The following is a 19,694-nucleotide window of genomic DNA, read 5'->3' on the forward strand; positions in this document are numbered from 1 at the left end:
AAAAGACTGGATGCGGCACTCGATGCCATGATCTAGTTGAAGTGTTAGGACATGGGTTGGACCCCATGATCTTGAAGGTCTCTTCCAACCTACACATTCCGTGATTCTGTGAAATATTGGTATACATCAGCATGACAATTAATATGCAAGCCTGTAGTCTTTCACTGGGTAACAAACAAAATATGTAATTAAACAAAGGTTTACTTTAGCTGCAAATTGACCTGCTTTTATGATTAACAACTATTGAAAATCCAATTGTCTTTAAAAAAAAGGACAAAAACTTAGCAATGCTTTTCAATATTCTAACAGATGCTTTAAAATAAAGGCCTTGGGTTGCTGGTTTAGATCATGATTAATAGTGATTATCTGAATCAATTCCAGTGCCAGAAGAGGCTACTGATTACTGTTTACAAGAGCTCTTTCAGTGACTTAAAAGAGTTCAAGGTATCCATTATACCTGCCATCTGCCACAGAAGGCATGTGAAGACAGAGAACAGTAGAAAAATATGCTCTTTCTCTATTTACTTCTTTTAGTTATATGGAAAGGCAACTCTCATTTCCAGCAGGGTCCAGCTGCTGACAGAAACTTAAAACCCTGTCAACACAACCAATTTGCCAAATAGTCTTGCAATTTTGCTAACTGACACAGCTAGCCTTTCTTTTAAAGAAATATGCCTTTGCCGGGGGTAAATAAAAATTAGCTTGCCTGAACATGAAGGCAGGGTCATTGTTAACTGCAGTTTCCAGCAGTTACTGCCTGTATGAATGTTCCATTTATCAGAGACTAACAAACAGTACCTTGAGAACTATTTGCATGTCTTTTGCAGTACTCCAAGGCAGAACACTTCCCTAAGATAAGCAACTTCCAGAATTAGCTATGGTGCAATTCAAGTAGACTCTTACACATGGAAATGGAAGTTACAGAATGAGCATTACAAAACAGCTTGGTTTCAAGGATTACAGCCAGCAGTCCTATCATGAAATAATAATAATTAAAAAAAATTAAGGGGACTGTTATAAATGAGAAGACCAAATTCGATAAATCAAAATTTGGAATTTTATTAAGAGACAAAATAACAGTCTCGGACAGCCACAATTAAAAAGGACAGCGTCGAGCCCGGGGTCGGCACCGGGTGAACAACGATAAACACACTCTGCCAGTCTGTTATCCCCAAGTTCACATCTGGGGTTTGCAGCCGCCTCTTTTTATACACTGGATCGCGGAGAGAGGCCTGAGATGACGTAAGTCCTCCATCCGAGGCAGCTTCATTAAGTATGCAAGTTTCAGTTCTAAGAGTCTGAATGGATCAGCGGAGGAGGACAATGCTGTTGATGGTCAGTTCCAGGTGTGGTGTAGACATGCTAATTTTGGCCAGAGACCATCTAGATACGGATCTGAAACCATCATCGGGTTCTCCGGGCTATCATCTCTGTGTTCCGTTGCCCTTTGTTTCCTTTCAGCGATTCCTGGCAGTGACAGTCTTTTGTCCTCCTTTCTGGTAATTCCAATCAAGCTCTTTCCGTGTCCCTCCCAAACCTTTTCAGGCTAGGGACATTTTTGTATTCTATTAAATCCCCTTCTTCCCAAGTTAACCCACAAAATGCTAAAACAAAACCTAACTTCTAACATGCTAGTTTATACAGGACTTATAACCATACATTCAGTATTACAATTTATATTCTATTAACATGAAGTAACTTCAGAGCAGATGTTACATTCCTTTTTAACGATTTGTAGCCAAAGCATGTTTGTGTCTCTCTCCTGGTAGCCAATGCATGTTTGTGTCTCCCTCCTGGTAATTCTTAATCATGTTATGTCTCGTGCTTCCCCCTCCCTTGTCCTTTCAAGCGAGAGAAATTCCTGCACCTTTTCTGAGCTGCTTTCCTCTGAGTTGACTCATAGTTTGTTGGATTAAAACAAAACTTACATTTATTGAGATGATATTACATTTTTATCTATCAACACGAATTAACTTTAGGACATATATCACAGGGACAAAAAGCAGTTTGATAATGTATGTTAGAATCATCGCTTCCCCAGAATATTAATTTGAAAGGATCACCTGACATAAGAGTTGACAATGAATGAAAGGCAAAAGGAAATTCCCTGTAATAGCCTTGTGTGTATCTATTAAACAAATTTAATAAATTAATCCTTTTAACATGTTCTTGTGAAGCATCAGAAAAACTAGCACAGACAAAAATTAGTAATCACTTGGAATTGTAGGCTGAGTTTCTAGGCTACTAGAACTTGTTAACAAGGGTAAAGTTTCTTGGTGTATTAGTATTTTGTAGTATAAGAGATACCTGATCACATTTATCTGCATGATTTTAATGTACAACTCACAAAACTGTTGAGCCCCTAACAAAAACAGAGATGATGTTTGACAAATAATGCCCTGTAGGCTTAATTGAATCGTATGCACACAAATTTTAAGAACAATAAATTACACATATAAGCAGGTCAATCTCCACAATGATTCTACATGACAAGACTCATTTGTTATTGTCTTGGTTTGAAAAGACAGGTATCTGCTAGGGAGAGGCAGGGCCTCTCTAGGAATGGGAAATTCCAATCCCTTCCCTCCAAGTTATTATCATTTGGAAGATTAAAAAAAAAAACTTTTCAGTCAGAGCTATGGGGAAAGGAGTAACAGTCCTTTACTAGTAAATATAACAGGACAAACAAACAACAACAGCAATAATAATAATAATAATAATAATAATAATAATAATAATAAACAGAAACAAGAACCCCGAGGGGCTTTGTTTCACAAGCCCCGGGCAGTCTGATCTCTTGGGACCCCAAGGGCGCCAAGCCGAAAAGGTGGAAAAATCCGGGGCTGATGGCTGGAAACGGTGGATTGTCCCGGCAGGCAGGGGGGTGTCCCAGCAGGCAAAGTGAGCAGTGCTGAAGAAGCCACGATGGCTGGACCAGGGCTGACCCAGCTCCAGCAGGGCAGGCGAAGAGCTCTGAATTCCTGGGCGCTCCGGCAGATGATGGATGGTGGTAGAAATCCCAGGACCGGACCCTCTGTTAACAGCAGACTCCTCACCTAGCCAGCAGTTGCCCATCCATCCTCTCCCAAGCCAAGAGCAGAAGAAAACACCCTCAATTCCTGGAGCCCCTGAGCCTTTTCCTCCCTCCCCCAAACTAAGTGATCTACCTCTTTTGTGTGGGTCAAGTACCCTTTAAGCATCAGTATTTAGTCTCTTAGCAACTTACGGCGGGGGGGGGGGGGGGGGGTGGAATTCAATAGGAAAACTTAACCCCCAACACTTACGAGCGAAAAAAAAAACACATGTAAGGCTTTGCCAAGAGGCCTAGTATTTTTATAGATTAACATTCCACATTTTTGTCACAATTCGTTATTCAAATAACAAGATATAAATTTCAGGCAAGAGTTGCGCTACTACTTATTAGCGTTAAATTCTAGATGTGATACAGGTTTATCAGGGTGCAATCATGAGCTGCAGAGTGAAATTAAAAAGGAGTTTTATATATATATAAAAGAAACAGACCAGCTAAACTAAATGAGAGAGTACAACACAGAGACAAGTGTAGATCATGTATCAATAAAGATTAGTGTTGTTTGAAGGGGTAAAAAGACAAAGTAATGAGGATCATTAAACTTCAGTTAGAGAATTTCACTGAAAGTGCAGAATATGAAGGACACTAAATAATAAGGTAGTTCACACAATTAATTCAGAAAGGATTATTTCAACATTTATTCTAACATAAAACATGCTGCTTATCCTGTAAATACAGTTCTATTCTGCACATAAAACTTATCCAAGCAAATGCCAGTAGTCACACCCTAATGTAACATAAATGGCTGATTATATTACAGAAAAGTAAGATTCTAAGTACAGTAAAGAAATAGAAGGGTCCAATTCAGTTTATGTTATGCCACCAACAGAGCCAGACATAAGACAAAAACACATCCCTGTATTCGAGATCACAAGAGCAGTGACTTCTACCTGAAAGCAGACAAATGTGAACAAGCAGATCAAAATAAATTTTATGTATTAAGTTTTCTGAGGAATAAACTCTTAGCACAGAAGCTGATAAAACCTGTAAAAATGATGTTTACTGGCCATTCAAGACAGGTAGAGTGAAGGACAGATAGAGGTAGATACAGGTAGAGTGACCAACAAGTAAACTGAATAACTTCAATACGGGAAAATAAACCTAGTAACATTAGATAGCTAAACTAACCCATAAACAGCTCAAACAAAATAGAAAAATATATCATATAGCAATATAAAGAAATGGACCTGCTTCCTACTCTGCAGTAACTGTGAACCTTCTGCTCAACTTCAGGAATAAATCCTTAGTAAACAGACATGTCACATGTAGTTCTAGTTTAGGCAGACTGGCAGCATTTTGTAGTCTTGGGATACCTCCTGCTCTCCTGTGACTCTTCATTACTGAAAGATGTAGAATAGAGCAAGTAAACTCTCCCATAGTTTTGCCATGACTACAGAATGTCACAGAGGGAGAACTTTTCAATTAAGCATATAAAAACACATGTAATGTGCTGGAAGTAATTTCTAAGAATCACAATGGCTCTGAGGCAGGTAATCATTATTTCATCTTCAGCTGACTTTCCACATAATGTCTACTGCTGGTGACTAACAAGGGATTTCCTTTCTGCTTAGAGACCATGATATGACAAACAGGCCAGCATATGAATACAGGCACCTAGTCGGGAGGACTTGACCACTAAATAGTTTCTCAGATGTGTGCCATAACGCCCACACAGCTGATTCATACTATTGTGGATACTGACATTCCCCAAATAGAAAGCAGAAACTGCCTGGATTCTACTGACCTGAACCATAAATTACTAGTCTTCTGACTAATTTATTAAGAAAGTTCTTACAAAATTACAGATACATAAGACAACAGCCGGGAGGATTATATGTGACACTTCCTTAGTAACTCTCAAGCAGCCTTTTTTTATTTCTGCACAACCTCAGTTTCTCATTATTGGCAAAAAATAAATGGCCTGATCAACAAGGAAAAACTTACTTTCCACAGTTAATAAGGAAGAAGGAAATATGAAGAATACATAAGGTAAAACCAACATGGCAACAATTTACATGAGAAAGTTGCCTTGTTTTTATGAAACATTATATACACTATATTTCACATAACAGGCAAAAACCCCCACTTTCTTCAGCTGGTGTCCAATTACTCAAAGGAAGATGTATTACTAATGCTGATCCCTTACTGTGAGTTCCTGAAACAGGCAGAGGAATAATATGGTTATCCAGAATTCCAGACTTTGTGATCTGTGTTCCTGGTCAACCTGCATGAACTTGTCCAAACTGACTAACCTAAAATATTTAACACACAGGAAAAAGAATTACAAATTCAGAATCAAATTCAAAAATACCAACCTCCTTGGAGTGCTATCCTTGCTTGCTAAACAAATTCATACATGTAAGGTTTTCTGTAAGCAACTGTACCACATACTCATATAAATGGAAACAAACAAACAAACAATGAAGTTTATAGAATCACCCATTTGTAGCTTGGCAGCTGCTACAATCAACCTGAAGAATACCTGCAGTATTCCCTTCCTTTAGGTAAGATGTAGAAGTCATCATTAAAGAACCAAAATCCAATAGACATAGAATTCAGTTTCTCTAAAAGGCCCTCACTGTTCCTGCAGTAACACTTCATGATTCCCATGAATCAGAAAAGAAAATTCCATGCAAGCCCACTCAAGCCCTAACAATGCAAAAATCCTATACAGCTCCTTAGATATTAACTTCTATTTTTGAAGTACTTTTTACAGATGAGAGCAAATGTTTTCAATTCAATTGATTATAGCAGAATTTGGTATCTACATTCCAATGAAACCTCAGTTTAAAGCCTACCTTTTTATGTATTTGATACAAAACATTAAAATTAAAGGTAATCACCTTAACTTCCCTTGCTATTCCTGTGTTGCCCTATACGTCGACAATGCTCAAAAAAGGCCCTTATTGTTCCTTTCTCATCTTATTTCAGTGACCTCTGGCAACCAACTTTCAGAAAGAACAACTACTCAGATATAAACCAGAAGGTTGTCACTACCTCTGGTACCTACTGAACCAGATTCAAAACCTTTGTCTTTAATTATGAATAGAAGAATTCTGGTTTCCCAGAATGAAAGTAAAAAGAATGTAGTGAGCATACTCTATTTGCCTCAAAAACTGTGAGCACCCATCTAAGACAGAAGTAGCTACAGAATTCAATTTTAAATAACAGCACAACTGAATTGCCACGGAACAAAGAAACAGATTGTCCAAGCTATTTATTCCACATGTGCATTTCTGATCATTTGACAAATGAGGTTGATTAGTGAACAGCTTACTAGCTAGTGACAAGCAACTTCAGGGGGCATTTCCAGCAAGTCATTTTTCCTTTTGAATAATGGATTTCATAAAACATAAAGCCAGGAGGATGAATTGTATAAAAATACCCTGCATACCGTCAGTATTACATGGATTACTAGAGGAAAGTATGCTACAAATTAAGGAAGAGGTGAACAGTTCCACAACTCGTTATTTAACTCTAGCAAATAAAGAAAAATGTGGCAAATACCTGCCTGCATATGCCTGTAAACACATGGGAAACCCTTAAAACACAGAATGGTTGAAGCTGAAAGAGACCTCTGGAGCTTGTCCAGCCTGTCTGCTCAACCAGCATCACCTCGAACAGACTGCCCAAGGTCCTGTCCAGGTGGCTTCTGAAGACCTCTAACGAGGGAGACTCCAAAACCTCCTGTGTAACCTGCACCAATGCTCAGTCCCTTTAACAGTGAATAAGGACTTCCTGATGCTCAGGGAAATTCTCTTCTGTTCCAGTTTGCTCCCACTGCCTCTGGTCCTGTCACTAGACACCACCAGAGATAGCCTAGCTTTGTCTTCTAACACCCTCATACATTGCTGAGATCACCGCCTGAGCCTTCTCTTCTCTAATCCTAGGCTTGCACAACTTTTTCTCTCCAAAGAGATACTCTGGAGCATTCAGCATTCATCACCTTCAGGGCCTTTCACTGAACTTTCCCAGTGGCTCTGTCTTTTACTGAGGAGCCTAGAACTGGCCGTAGTACTCCAGCACTGACCTCAGCTGTACTGGTGAGAGTGAAAGGATCACCTCCCTCAACTACTGGCAACAGGATACCACCGTCCTTCCTTGCCACAAGGGCACAGTGCTACCTCACATTCAACTTGGTGACCCACCCAGACCTGCAAGGCTTTTTTGTGTTGTTGCTTTTCCTATCAGTACCCTCATTATGTAACTGGTGCATGAGGTTGTTCATATTTTCCTTTGTAGAAATTATTGAGGTTCCTGTTAGTCTATTTCTCCAGCTTGCTGAGTTCCCTCTAAATGGTAGCACAACCCATTCCTTACAATTTTACATCATCAGCAAACTTGCTGAGGCAACACTCTATCCAATCAGCCAGACCATTAAAGATGTCAAACAGGACTGAACCCAGCACTGCCCCTGGGATACACACTGACTAGGGGCATCCAAACAGACTTCATGCTGCTGGACCCACTCATGTAGCCAATTTTCATCCAGTTCACATTCACCAGCTACTGCACAAACATTTTACAATAGGTACTGTCAAAAGCCTCAGTGAAGTCAAGGCAGACAATATCCACTGCCTGTTTTTCATCTAACAAACTACTCATTTCATCAGAGGTTGTCAGACTGGTTAAGCAACATTTCCCTCCTCTGACTACACCTTATGACTACACCTTATGACTCTCTTGTCCCTCATGTGTCCACAATAGTTTAGTTTTCACTTTTGTTCCAGAAACTCTCCAAGGACAAATTTTAATCTACAGATAAGAAAGCTCCCTCCCCATTTCTTAGTACATTTATTTAAACATATGTCCTAGGTTACAATGTAAAATGTGACCAAAGTATATATTCTATCACCATCTACAAGAAATGTTGAAACTAAGTTGTGCACCACTGTTTCCCGTGCACCACTGTTTCCCGTGCCCCCTCCCTCCAGACTATCTTCTGTTAATGGCCCATCAATGCCGTCCTGCATGACTCATAGATAACTCTCCCCAGGAGCTATCTCTGTTTAATAGGCAATCAAGGACCCATTACAAAACTGATAAAATGATATCAGTCCATTGTAAGATGCTCCGCCCAGGGGGAGGAGCCAAGCATTCCCACCTGGATATAATCTGGGATTTGGGACAGCACAGGCAGCCTTACCCACTGGATTCCCAGAGGACAAGAGCTACCAGACCTTTCTGCTTGAACACTGCTTCAACAAGACCACTTCATCTGGACTGCTACCACCACAGTTTCAGGTTGTATTTTGACTCTGTCAGTGATCTTTTGTACCATTGCATGTGTTTTATTTTATTTTACTTTTTTTCCTCTCCTATTAAATTGTTTTTTCTGACTTGGAGTCTCTCGCTGGTTTTGCCTTCAAGCCAGCACAACATAGTAACAATGGAGACTTTAATTTAATAAAAAGAATGCTCACATGCCCCCAAAATGTTTAAATACCACTAAGTGCCCACGTGTAGATAGATTCCATGACTGAAGGTCACTCATTAGGAAAGAAATTAAGAGGAAATAAGAGTCATATCTTAAGAGTGAGGATGTCAAATAAAGACAAATTTTAGTCTTGTATTACAATGCAATGCACTTACTTACATGCCATTTAACTTTTGTGTATATTTCAACTAAAAATAGCTTAAACCTATATAATACTGCCAGTCCATGGGTTGATTCCTACAACAGCATTGAAAGGTTTGAGACCTGTTACTTTACAGGTTTTCTTTATGAACCCAAAATGTCTAAGTAGTCTGGTTACAAGATAAAAAGAAAATTCTAAATGTCGCTGACATAAAAAGGAATTCTGAATCAGCAGTAATGAGTATTTGAAATTATGTCCTAGCTTGCATAATAACTGGGAATGGATTTTTACTTTGTTTCTAAAATAATTAAGTTTATACCTAAATATTCTTATTTTGTAACTCAGAATAAATTTCTCTTCCACCTCTTCACTACCCTGATTCTTGATGTTTCGTGGTGATGCAGCTCTTGATTACAAAAACTAAGACCTTTTAACTTAAAAAATGGGCAGGGTATAAAGGGCATAAGCTATGCCCCTTGAGTGGCAAGTAGAGGCAGTCCATGTGCAGTTCTGATAACTGGAACATTCTTTATACTAGGAGCATTATGATCACAAAATTACATTTAACACATTAAATAACTTATGTCACAGGAAATCAGAAAAAATAATTACAACACAGCACTGTATCTTGATTTCATTTTTGGGGACCTTTTCCTGAAGAACAACGTTGTGATGGCATATAACCTTGGCAATGAGTTTTGTTTCAGGCAATTACCTCGTCTTGCAAAATCTGTAATCAAGTCAGTGACTACAACAGTTTGCTTTCATTTTCAGTTACAAGTACTACCATAAAAAAAGAGATTCTTCTATGGGGAAAAAAAGCTAATAGAAACAAAATACTTCAACAAATATTTTCATCCATTCTGTAACACTAAGAAAACCAACCAGCTTATGCAGCAACATTTGAAAGCGGCTGAGAGAGACTGTCAAATCTTCCTACATGAACTTTAGGGTAAAGAAGATTGGTGAAACCATTTTTGCACAAGGCAAGTAATTAAATGTTACAAAGCTTTACCTCTTCTAAGTGCAAAAATAATGACAAAGTGATTATTCAATTAATTTCTATATCTCCATATGTTTCAAAAATATATTCATCTGCAAGAACGACGACACTTTTAAGACTGAACACGGAATTCTGTGCCATACATTTGCCAGTTACAACTGGCAAAGGCTTTTTAGGTACCCTCTAATTCCTGTGCTTTAGATAAGAAGCTTAATAGACTACAACTTTGGATAGATTTAAATATTACTGTCTTTGCTTTAATACCTTCAAAGTTCAGGAAGACAATAACAGTCAAGAGCTGCATAAAAAAAATTATATTTTTAGTATTTGTAAAGAAATCTTGATTTTTAATGAAAATGGTTATTGCACATTACCGCTGATTATTAAGCTAAAGGTATGAATAAAGTTTTTCTTCCATTTATTTTTACAAAGGCTAAAGCACCTCACTCAATCCTATTAATTTTCCAATTTCTTCCATTAATCATTCACTAATATATGACAGAGAAACAATATATTTTTTAATTGAAAAAAGTTCCAACTTTAATAGAGGAATGTTCGATTTTTATTTTAAAATTTTCTTTTTGGTACTTTATTATGGACAAGTAAGAGAGTGTCCTAGGTTACAATGTAAAATGTGACCAAAGTATGTATTCTATCACCATCTACATGAAATGTTGAAACTAAGTTGTGCACCACTGTTTCCCGTGCACCACTGTTTCCCGTGCCCCCTCCCTCCAGACTATCTTCTGTTAATGGCCCATCAATGCCGTCCTGCATGACTCATAGATAACTCTCCCCAGGAGCTATCTCTGTTTAATAGGCAATCAAGGACCCATTACAAAACTGATAAAATGATATCAGTCCATTGTAAGATGCTCCGCCCAGGGGGAGGAGCCAAGCATTCCCACCTGGATATAATCTGGGATTTGGGACAGCACAGGCAGCCTTACCCACTGGATTCCCAGAGGACAAGAGCTACCAGACCTTTCTGCTTGAACACTGCTTCAACAAGACCACTTCATCTGGACTGCTACCACCACAGTTTCAGGTTGTATTCTGACTCTGTCAGTGATCTTTTGTACCATTGCATGTGTTTTATTTTATTTTACTTTTTTTCCTCTCCTATTAAATTGTTTTTTCTGACTTAGAGTCTCTCGCTGGTTTTGCCTTCAAGCCAGCACAGAGAGACAGTGAGTTCTACATTGTTGATAATAGAAACAGAAACTGGCAAACCAACGAGAAAGAAAGAGGTGGTTTAATCAAACTCTTCAGCTACTGTTTTCTGTATACAACTCTTCCACAATTTTCTTGTATTATAGAAAATCATTTGGATATTTCAATCATCTCTCAGTCTGATAAACAGATTCTTCAGTTTCTTCATATTTACTAATGTTTCATCTTGCAGTCTCACTCTGCCCTCAGTAAGACAATAATGAAGTAAAACCTAGATGACAGATTCCACTTTCTATGCAAATGAATTAAAGCTTTGGATAAAAGAAAAATGATAAAAGAAAAATGAAAATAATTTCTTGTATTTTTTACTCTTACTGAGTACATTTAAGAACTTACTACTCACACAGAAACAGCATAGAACATAATCAAGCAGTGAATTTACAAAACACAAAGGAGTTAAAGGAATTCAGTTACATTTTTACATTCTACTTTTACACAAGTTTTCTTTTCTCTCTTAAAGAGCACAAAAAATAAAACTCAAACTATAGTCTATATAATATACACAAACAACTATAGTCTCTAATACAATCTCTGGTTGTTAGGAGAATCAAATTAGATATAGTTTTCATTTTTTTATTTTCTAATTGTCTGACTTACAATATGAAGATAACACATATTCTATTATTACTAGCACTCGTTTGACACAATACATTCTCCAGTCTAGTGCTAAAATATTTTATTTCTAAATTAGTATAATTTACCACATAATAGTTTCAAGCCAGTTAATTCACAGAACACTACAGAAGAAACACTTCCTTAACATTTCACAGTAAGCCTGTGTTTTGGTTTTTGGGTTTTTTACAAGCTAGCTTAGCAATATCATCAAGACAGTGCCTACCTAGGCACAAGGTGTATTCATTACAAAACTTGATAATCATGAAGTCAAAGCCTTGTGCTTGGCCCAATCAGAGAGATCCGGATTCCTTCAACAGAAAAGCAACGTTATGCTTTCAGTACCATGTAAGGAGTGGCTACCCTTTGAATACCAACTTGTTCAAGGAACAGAGCCAGAGACCAAGACAGGCAAAGGAAAGAGTTAACAAACTATTCTTTCTCATTCAACAACTGCAACATGCAATTTCAAACCTGAACAGGGTGAGGAAAGAATAGCGTTACCAATGCATCCAACATGCACAGTGTGGCTCCCTGGAGAAGGAATGGAAGCTCTGGAGAGCAAGTGGTACTGGAGTGAAACATGACATTAAAGAGTTAAGATTTTAGCTAAGGGTTAGAAGCAATTTATATTGATCAAGATGTAAGTTAGAATAGTAAATGGTAGGTTAATGATTATTAGATGCCCAAGCTAGAGCTAACTGTTATATTATGAGCTTGTTTATAGAAAAAGTGGAGTGCACCGTCATAAGAACAGATTGAAACCAGTAAGAACAATGGCCAGCACCTGGACTTGGTATCAATCAATCACAAAGCAAGGGACCTTGGATCGTGCCAGAGGGTCACAGAGACCTGATGAAGACTCTCCTGACTTCATCCTTTGATACCACTGACCCAATTCGAGACCACCGACGCAATTCAAGAGAAGAACTGCGCACGCGTGAAGGACCAATAGCCTCATTTTAATAGAGAGCGGGGATGGGATGTGCTGGGGTTATGCATATGTATTGTATGAAAGATCTTGGAAAAATAAATAGAGAGCAAAGAGCCTTGTTCGGGGCGGCCACGCCTTTTGGAGATGACTCCCGTGCCGCCCGCCGGTGAATAAACATACCACTTTCTAACTTTAATTAGTTAGAGGGTCTTTGTCCGTGACTATATCGGTTTTCAATGACGCAGGAGGCCTGTTTCAACACAGCGCAAACTGGCTATGCTGATCTCAATAAACCATTTGAGCAAGTAGCATCCTATTTTTGGTACAGTTACCTTTGTGGAAGGAAACTTAAAAAGAGCCATGTCCAGAGCATAGCCTCTTGTCCTCCAGAACAATAGGAATTACTACCAGAAGAAAAACTACACTGCTGTGGTTGTGTTGATTTTTGTCATGGCTGTACAGCAGTACCAGGATCAGACACACTTAGTCAAAGGCTATATTAAATTAGTTCAATATCAAGAGAATAAATAAAACTACCATTGGAAAACAATCAAGAACCTAGCAACACTCAGAATGCTGGCACTCAGGGACTATATTAGTTATGCTGTACACTTAATCAAACAGGCAATATCATAACACAGCAAGCAAAATACTATTCTAAAGTCTACATCTCACAGTGTCAGCAACACTGATGATGACCATGATGCATGAGGCCGGATGTTAAGCATGACTCTGCTAGCTGTAATTTGTCCTTTTACAAATTTGATAACTATTTGAAATATCATTCCAGCTTCCCAGTAAATGCAGCTCATAGCCTGTGTCTCTCCTCTAAGAGAGAAATCCACAGTTCTTATCAAAGGATTTCCAAAACAGAGTACTCCATCTTTGATGGCCAGTTCTATTTCCTGTAAACACAGCTGGACTTGGTAAATTTGGTAAATCTCGAGTGTTCACTAGCTAACAACGGTTTAAAATGCTAACCATAGCTCCACAGAAGCCCCATAGATCAAACAGTAAAACAAGGCATGGCACTGACCTCATCAATGATAATTCTTGCTTATTTTTAAGCCTACACAATGGGAAGGTGGGGTAGCAGTTAGCAGAATGTCTTGGGTTATATAACCTAAAAATGTGTATTCTATTTCATCTGTTGAAAGCTGGTTTTTGGGAGATGTTTTATCCTTCTCTCGCCCTTCCAGGGGGGAGGGGGGCAGATGCCTTCTGATAATGGCCCAGCGATTAAAACCAGGTGGGGCAGTGTTTCTTATCTCTTTCACCACCCCTCCATCCTCTAGGGGGACATCTTCTGATAATGGGCCATTAGGGCCCACGAGTGACATGACACATTCCATCATCCCATTGTGAAGTGCTCCACACAGTGGGGGAGGAGCCAACTGTTCCTTGCTTGATAAAAACTGGGACTGAAGGACACAAGGGATCCAGTTTTTCCACTGGATTCCTGGAGGAAGATCGGACTCATCTCCTCACCACTGGACTTTCTACAGGACCGTCTATGCTCCACAGAACCACATCTGTTACTCCAAGAGGATTTATCTGGACTGCTTCCACCAACAGGGTGCCAGGTCATATCCCTGACTCTGTCAGGGTTTTTCCAGGATTTTTGTTTGCTACCTTGCTTGTCTTTTTGTAGTACTACATTTGTATTTTCTTTTTTTTAAGTATTCCTAGTAAAGAACTGTTACTCCTATTCCTATATCTTTGCCTGAAAGCCCCTAATTGCAAAATTATAATAATTTGGAGAGAAGGGGGTTTACATTCTCCATTCCAAGGGAGGCTCTAGCTTTCCTTGGCAGACAACTGTCTTTCAAAACCAAGACACAGAACAGTAATCAAGTGAATTTTTTAATTATCTTGATACCATTCTTGGGACCTCTGAAATCACTTTTTGACAGCTTGCATCCAAAATCAAACCACAGCATATAACATGGCACAAAAAATGTATGTATGCATGATCTTCACTAGTCAAACAAGGAACTTTTTTGAAAATATGTTTGTCTGATGGATGAACAAGTGCACTCTTTTAGCTAAATTAAAAGTTTGGTAATGACTGAATTCCAGAAGGACAGAAAAAAATACTAAAGAAGGAAAAAAAAAAGTCTGTAAATATAGAACTGTATCTGCTCTGAATAAAGAAAAAAGCACACAATGAAAAACATGAATGCAAGAACTGACCACAAGGTGCTTTCATTCTAGATGATCTCATTCAAGTGGAGTACGTTAAAATTAACCATATTTGATAGAAACTATGTATAAACTAAATATCACCACCTATTGAAGTTGTATCACAGCTTATGCATCAAAACTAATCAAATGTTTTCAACAAAGACCTGTAAGATTTGTTATAATGCAACAAGACCAACAGAAAACAAGCACCCTTAGTATTTTATTTAAAAAATCATTCTTAACTTACTTCAGATCTAGGTTCCATCAGGCCATGAGTAAGGTGCTTTGTCTCCAAGTGTGAAACAAAAACAAGCCTGATTACACATTAATTTTAAGAAGGAACCAAGAAAGTCAGTCTCCAATTTTTGTTCCTTGTTTATGTGATCTGGGCACTTATGCTTACATTATTTGGAAAAGCTTTGCTAATCAGTGGTATTCCTCACATAATAGAAGTTGGGGCCAAATGTCCATTTGAGTAATTATACATATTTGCTGAATTGAAATTCTTTCTACAGCTTCAGCTTTTATTTTTATTAAATATGGTGATTTTATTGAGGAGTGTGGTTATTTCGTTCAGCTCCATCCATAGCCTCAGTCTGTTTTGCAACTGAAATCCCAAAAAGTAGCATATACACACCATCACAGCCCTGACCCCACAGCCAGTATAAAGAACAACACGGATTTAATAGGAGGCATACTATAAAATATATATTGAAAATCTGACACACAATGATGGAATTTTCACACCCCCCACCCCACAAGTCCTCAAAAACAAGGTTTTGGAAATCATTGTCATTTGACTTAATTTAGTCAGGCCTGTCGTGCTGTCTTTTTGTGCATAGTTACAAGAGATCTATTAAAGCTTTTCTCTCACAGTTTCTTGAGGGTAAAGACAGCCTTACATCAGTAATTCAGTGTTTCAAGGAAGAATATAGTAATGGACAAGTAGTCTTATAGTTTAAACCCAAAGGAAAAAGTACAAAAACCCCAGACACACACACACACAAACCCAAACCCCAAACAAACCTCCACGATTCTGGTATAATTTTAGCAAAAGCAACTACTGCTAAAAACAGAGGCTGTTTTCATCTCCCCCTCCCCAACTTAAAGCTCTAAGTGCTGTAACAAATGTCTCCATTGGATTTTTTCAGCTCTCTTTTTAAGCATTTATTTATAAACAAAGTCATATTTACTGCACTCTTACTTCTTCACCCAAATTTAGCAAGAAGTTATAAATAATTCCCGTATAAATAAGGGCAGAATGCTTTTAATTTCCAGAAAATTCCATTCTGCAGCTGCATTCCAAAATGATAGTACAGCTTATTACAAAACAACCAGTGTAAGGATTTTAAATTTAATGACATTGACAGAAACTAAAGAAAGCCAAAGGACGTCAATTCTGAAAAGCTAAGTTCATCTAGTTGTTCAAGACGTAATTAACCTTTACTGTATTTCATCTAAAAAGGTAACTAAATGGTCTTCTTTCTTAAGGCGTAGCTAAAAAGACATAAGTCCTTACTAGGTCACACATCTGAATACAAATGCAACTATCAAAACATGACCTAGTTCTGAAAAGCAAGAAGTAGAATATATTTTAAATGAGATTATAGCATTAAACTCAGAAAAAAGAACAAAATAGGAGATTGGAAATACTGTTTCCTAGCTGTATAACATTCTGCAGTGGTAAATACTAATTTGAAAATTGTTTCCCCTCTTAACTATCTCACAGCTTTCTAGTTGTTGTTGGTTAAGAAAAATACCATTATTATTTTCAATTTAGAGATTAATTGTAGTGACCGAATGCAAATACAATGTCTCTATACTTCTACATAAATTACATTTTGTAAGCACAGATCACTTCTTCAGGGAAAAAAAAAAAAAAACCCAGAAAAAAAAAAAAAAAAAAAAAAAAAAAACAAAAAAAAAAAAAAACACCCCAAAAAACCTAAGAACCTCTGACTTGCTGTAAAATTAATATTCACTTCTATTCATCAGGGCATTGCACAATGGGACATCTTACGCACCCAACTAATCTAACCTCCTATTTTTATTTTTTTTTTTTTTTTAAATACTGTCTACCACTTCCTGATGTAGAGAGCAGCATAATGTGAACCCCACCTAGGGTAATGCATTCAGCTCCAGGGTCCTCATCACAGGATGGGCATTGACCTGCTTATGTGAATGTACCCTGCAGTGAGCCCAGAGGAGGGACACCAATGTTATGAATAAGGGGTGGTGACTGGCTCATGCAAATGAGGAACTGTTGAGTATGGTGGGGAGAAGTTCTGTCAGGGTTTACAGTTCTTTTGACATGTACGTTTGTGGTTCCAGTATAATTTTGAACCCTTTTCCGTTCTCCCTTCAGTACTCCCCTCCCCTTTCATGGTTACTGCCTGGCAGCTCTGGCTGACAGGGCTGTAAAACCATGTGGGGAGAGGGCGTACACTTGCCCTACGTGAGAGGCAGCAGGGAGTGGGGGGCACCTGGTGGGAGGCCTGGCAGGGTAACATGGCACCCCCAATCAGGATATGATAAGGGCTCCACCAATGAAAGGCATGGAAGGAGTGACTGACAGGCCTTGGGAGAAGCCAAGTATATGGGCAAAGCTACAGACTTTGGGAGGTGCCAGAAAGACATATAAGGACTGCTCATGAATATTAATGAGGCTAATGCAATCTCAGGGCATAAAAGGCAGAGATGCCAGCTTGTGAGCAGAGCCTCTGGTGGGCAGAAGGAGTCCCATCACACTTCCAGCGCTGTTCCCTGCTTTGTTTTGTCATTTTAATGGGCTCTAATTAAATTTTATTTACTCATTCCCACAAAGGTTTTGAGTTGTTTATAACATCAAGTTGATCAAAGGGATGGAGCACCTCTCCTATGGCAAAAGGCTGACAGAATTTGGATTGTCCAGCCTGGAAAAGAGAAAGCCATGGAGTGACATAACTGCAGCCTTCCAGTATGTTAAGGGAGTCTAGAAGAGAGATGGAGAGGGACATTTTGCAAGAGTCTGTAGCAACAGGACAAGATGAATGGAATCAAACTGGAAGAGAGTAGGTTTTAGGAAGAAATTCTTTACTGTGAGGATGGTGAGGCACTGGAACAGGTTTCCCAGAGAAGCCACGGATGCCCCATTCCTGGAAGCATTCAAGGCCATGCTGGATGGGGCTCTGAGAATGGTCTAGTGAAACTGACTGAGGCAAGTAATTCACTGTAAGCCTTTTAGTTAACACTGAAAATTTGCTCACATATTCAGTAGTTAAATACTCTCATAGAAACTTTAATGAAGATGAAAGCAATCAAACATTTTTCTCAAAGTTTTTTCAATCCTGAGGCAAAACAAAGCATCAACTAACTGAACATTTTCCAGTCATTTTGTGAAGAAAGCCAAATCCAAATATTCCTTCAGACTTTAGAAATTTTCTCACTTAAAAATTTTAAAATAATTGATTAAATAAAACTATTTACTAATCATAGGAAAATCTTGAAACCCGTTGCTCATATTTAAATATTAATAGCAGCTAGTATTTCCAGTAACTTCAAGCTAAGGAAGGCTGAAAAATTATTACTTAATGGTAAGAAAGCCTCCCAATAAAGTAAATTAATGGAACAACTTGTTGCCACTTGCTTGGGCATTCCAATAAAAGGACAAGTACTAGCATGACATACAGTATTAGCTGCAGGAAATTAGTGATCTATTCTCTTCTAGGTATTTTACAGATTTCACTTATTTAAACAGCCTTGAGTGTCTGCTTCACTTCAAAGATATGACAGTCATTTCAGGACATAAGAACCTCCATGAATTACCTAAAGTTTCATTCTTCAGCAGGTTGTCATGTATCTAAAAAAAACCCCTGCTATACATTCATAACATTCTGCCAAACCAAAATGTGACATAGTGTCCTTAAGGAAATGCATCTAAATAAATTTATCAAATAATTATTTATCAGTCAGAGTTGCGTGCCAAATTACAAGTGACAGAATATGTTTTATATAGAAGCAGAAAATTAATTCCTTAAAACTTGGAACACTACACTTCTCTTTTCAACAGATTGTATCGACAATAACCTGTTGAAAAGTAATTATATTTAAACTGATCAGCAGAGATGCAGGAATATAATTACTTGATGGTGAATTCCTAAAGTAAAATGTACAGAGCTATTACTATCCTTAAAAACTGGTACAAGTTGGTTAAAATTCAAAACTATTAACAGGTTTTACTACACTAAAATATGTTAAACAAAATTTTAAAATACCTTAGTAGCTAAATTTCTATTAGAAGCTGATGTTTAACATGTTGCTAAAATGTATTAGACTGTACTAATTATACAAACTACAGAAATGCAATAGTAAAAACTGAATTCTAAAGCACTTTGATGTCACTGAACAATCCATCCTTTATGAAAACAGCAGGGCAAATCATCTCTACTTCAGCTGAGATTTAACTTCCTAGCATTCTTTTAAAAAGTCCAACTCAACTTGGAGCATTTTAAAAGAATAAATGCACCATGTTTCATTTATCAATATACTCAATAATCCTTATGGGTTCTTTCAAATTCAAGGTCTGTGACGTGATACTACACAATTAGGGATACTCTGCTACTTATCAAGAATTAACTATGCATGTTTATGTCATTCCTCTGATCTAACATTCTCAGTTTAAAACTACAATAGCATTTTTCAAAGGAGAGGTTACTTACCCAATTCATTAATAGTTGCTCTTGCTCTGGAGACAAAAGAACTAACTTCACTTGAGTGCATTTTTGCCCTTTCCTTGAGGTCAGCACCTGTAAGTGACATTTCATATATATGTCAGCAAACTGTAAACAGTAATTTAGATACATTTTCAAAAGCAAAATATTTCTTCATTTATAAAAAAATTAAGCCTATTTCTAAGCAAGGAGTTAAAAACATTCATATAAATTTTCCACAGATTTCAAGGAATACATGAACTATTTATCAAGGAAAGAAAAAAACAACCAAAAAGCCCAAAACAAATGAACCAGAAAGAAATTATCCATAATCAGATTTTCACTAAGTATATTCTTCACAGTGCCATTT

General features: G+C 37.8%; 1 protein-coding gene across 1 annotated transcript in view; it reads right to left on the reverse strand.

Moving 5' to 3' along the window:
- The window catches only part of AUH (AU RNA binding methylglutaconyl-CoA hydratase), a 132,446-nt gene that overhangs the window by 66,922 nt on the left and 45,830 nt on the right, over nucleotides 1-19,694 (reverse strand). Inside the window, exon 5 of the mRNA XM_040090985.1 lies at nucleotides 19,334-19,420. Coding sequence (XP_039946919.1) covers nucleotides 19,334-19,420 — 87 coding nt within the window. The remainder of the gene's footprint in view (nucleotides 1-19,333; nucleotides 19,421-19,694) is intronic.

The sequence above is a fragment of the Hirundo rustica genome, chromosome Z (assembly GCF_015227805.2).
Source record: "Hirundo rustica isolate bHirRus1 chromosome Z, bHirRus1.pri.v3, whole genome shotgun sequence".
NCBI lineage: Eukaryota > Metazoa > Chordata > Aves > Passeriformes > Hirundinidae > Hirundo > Hirundo rustica.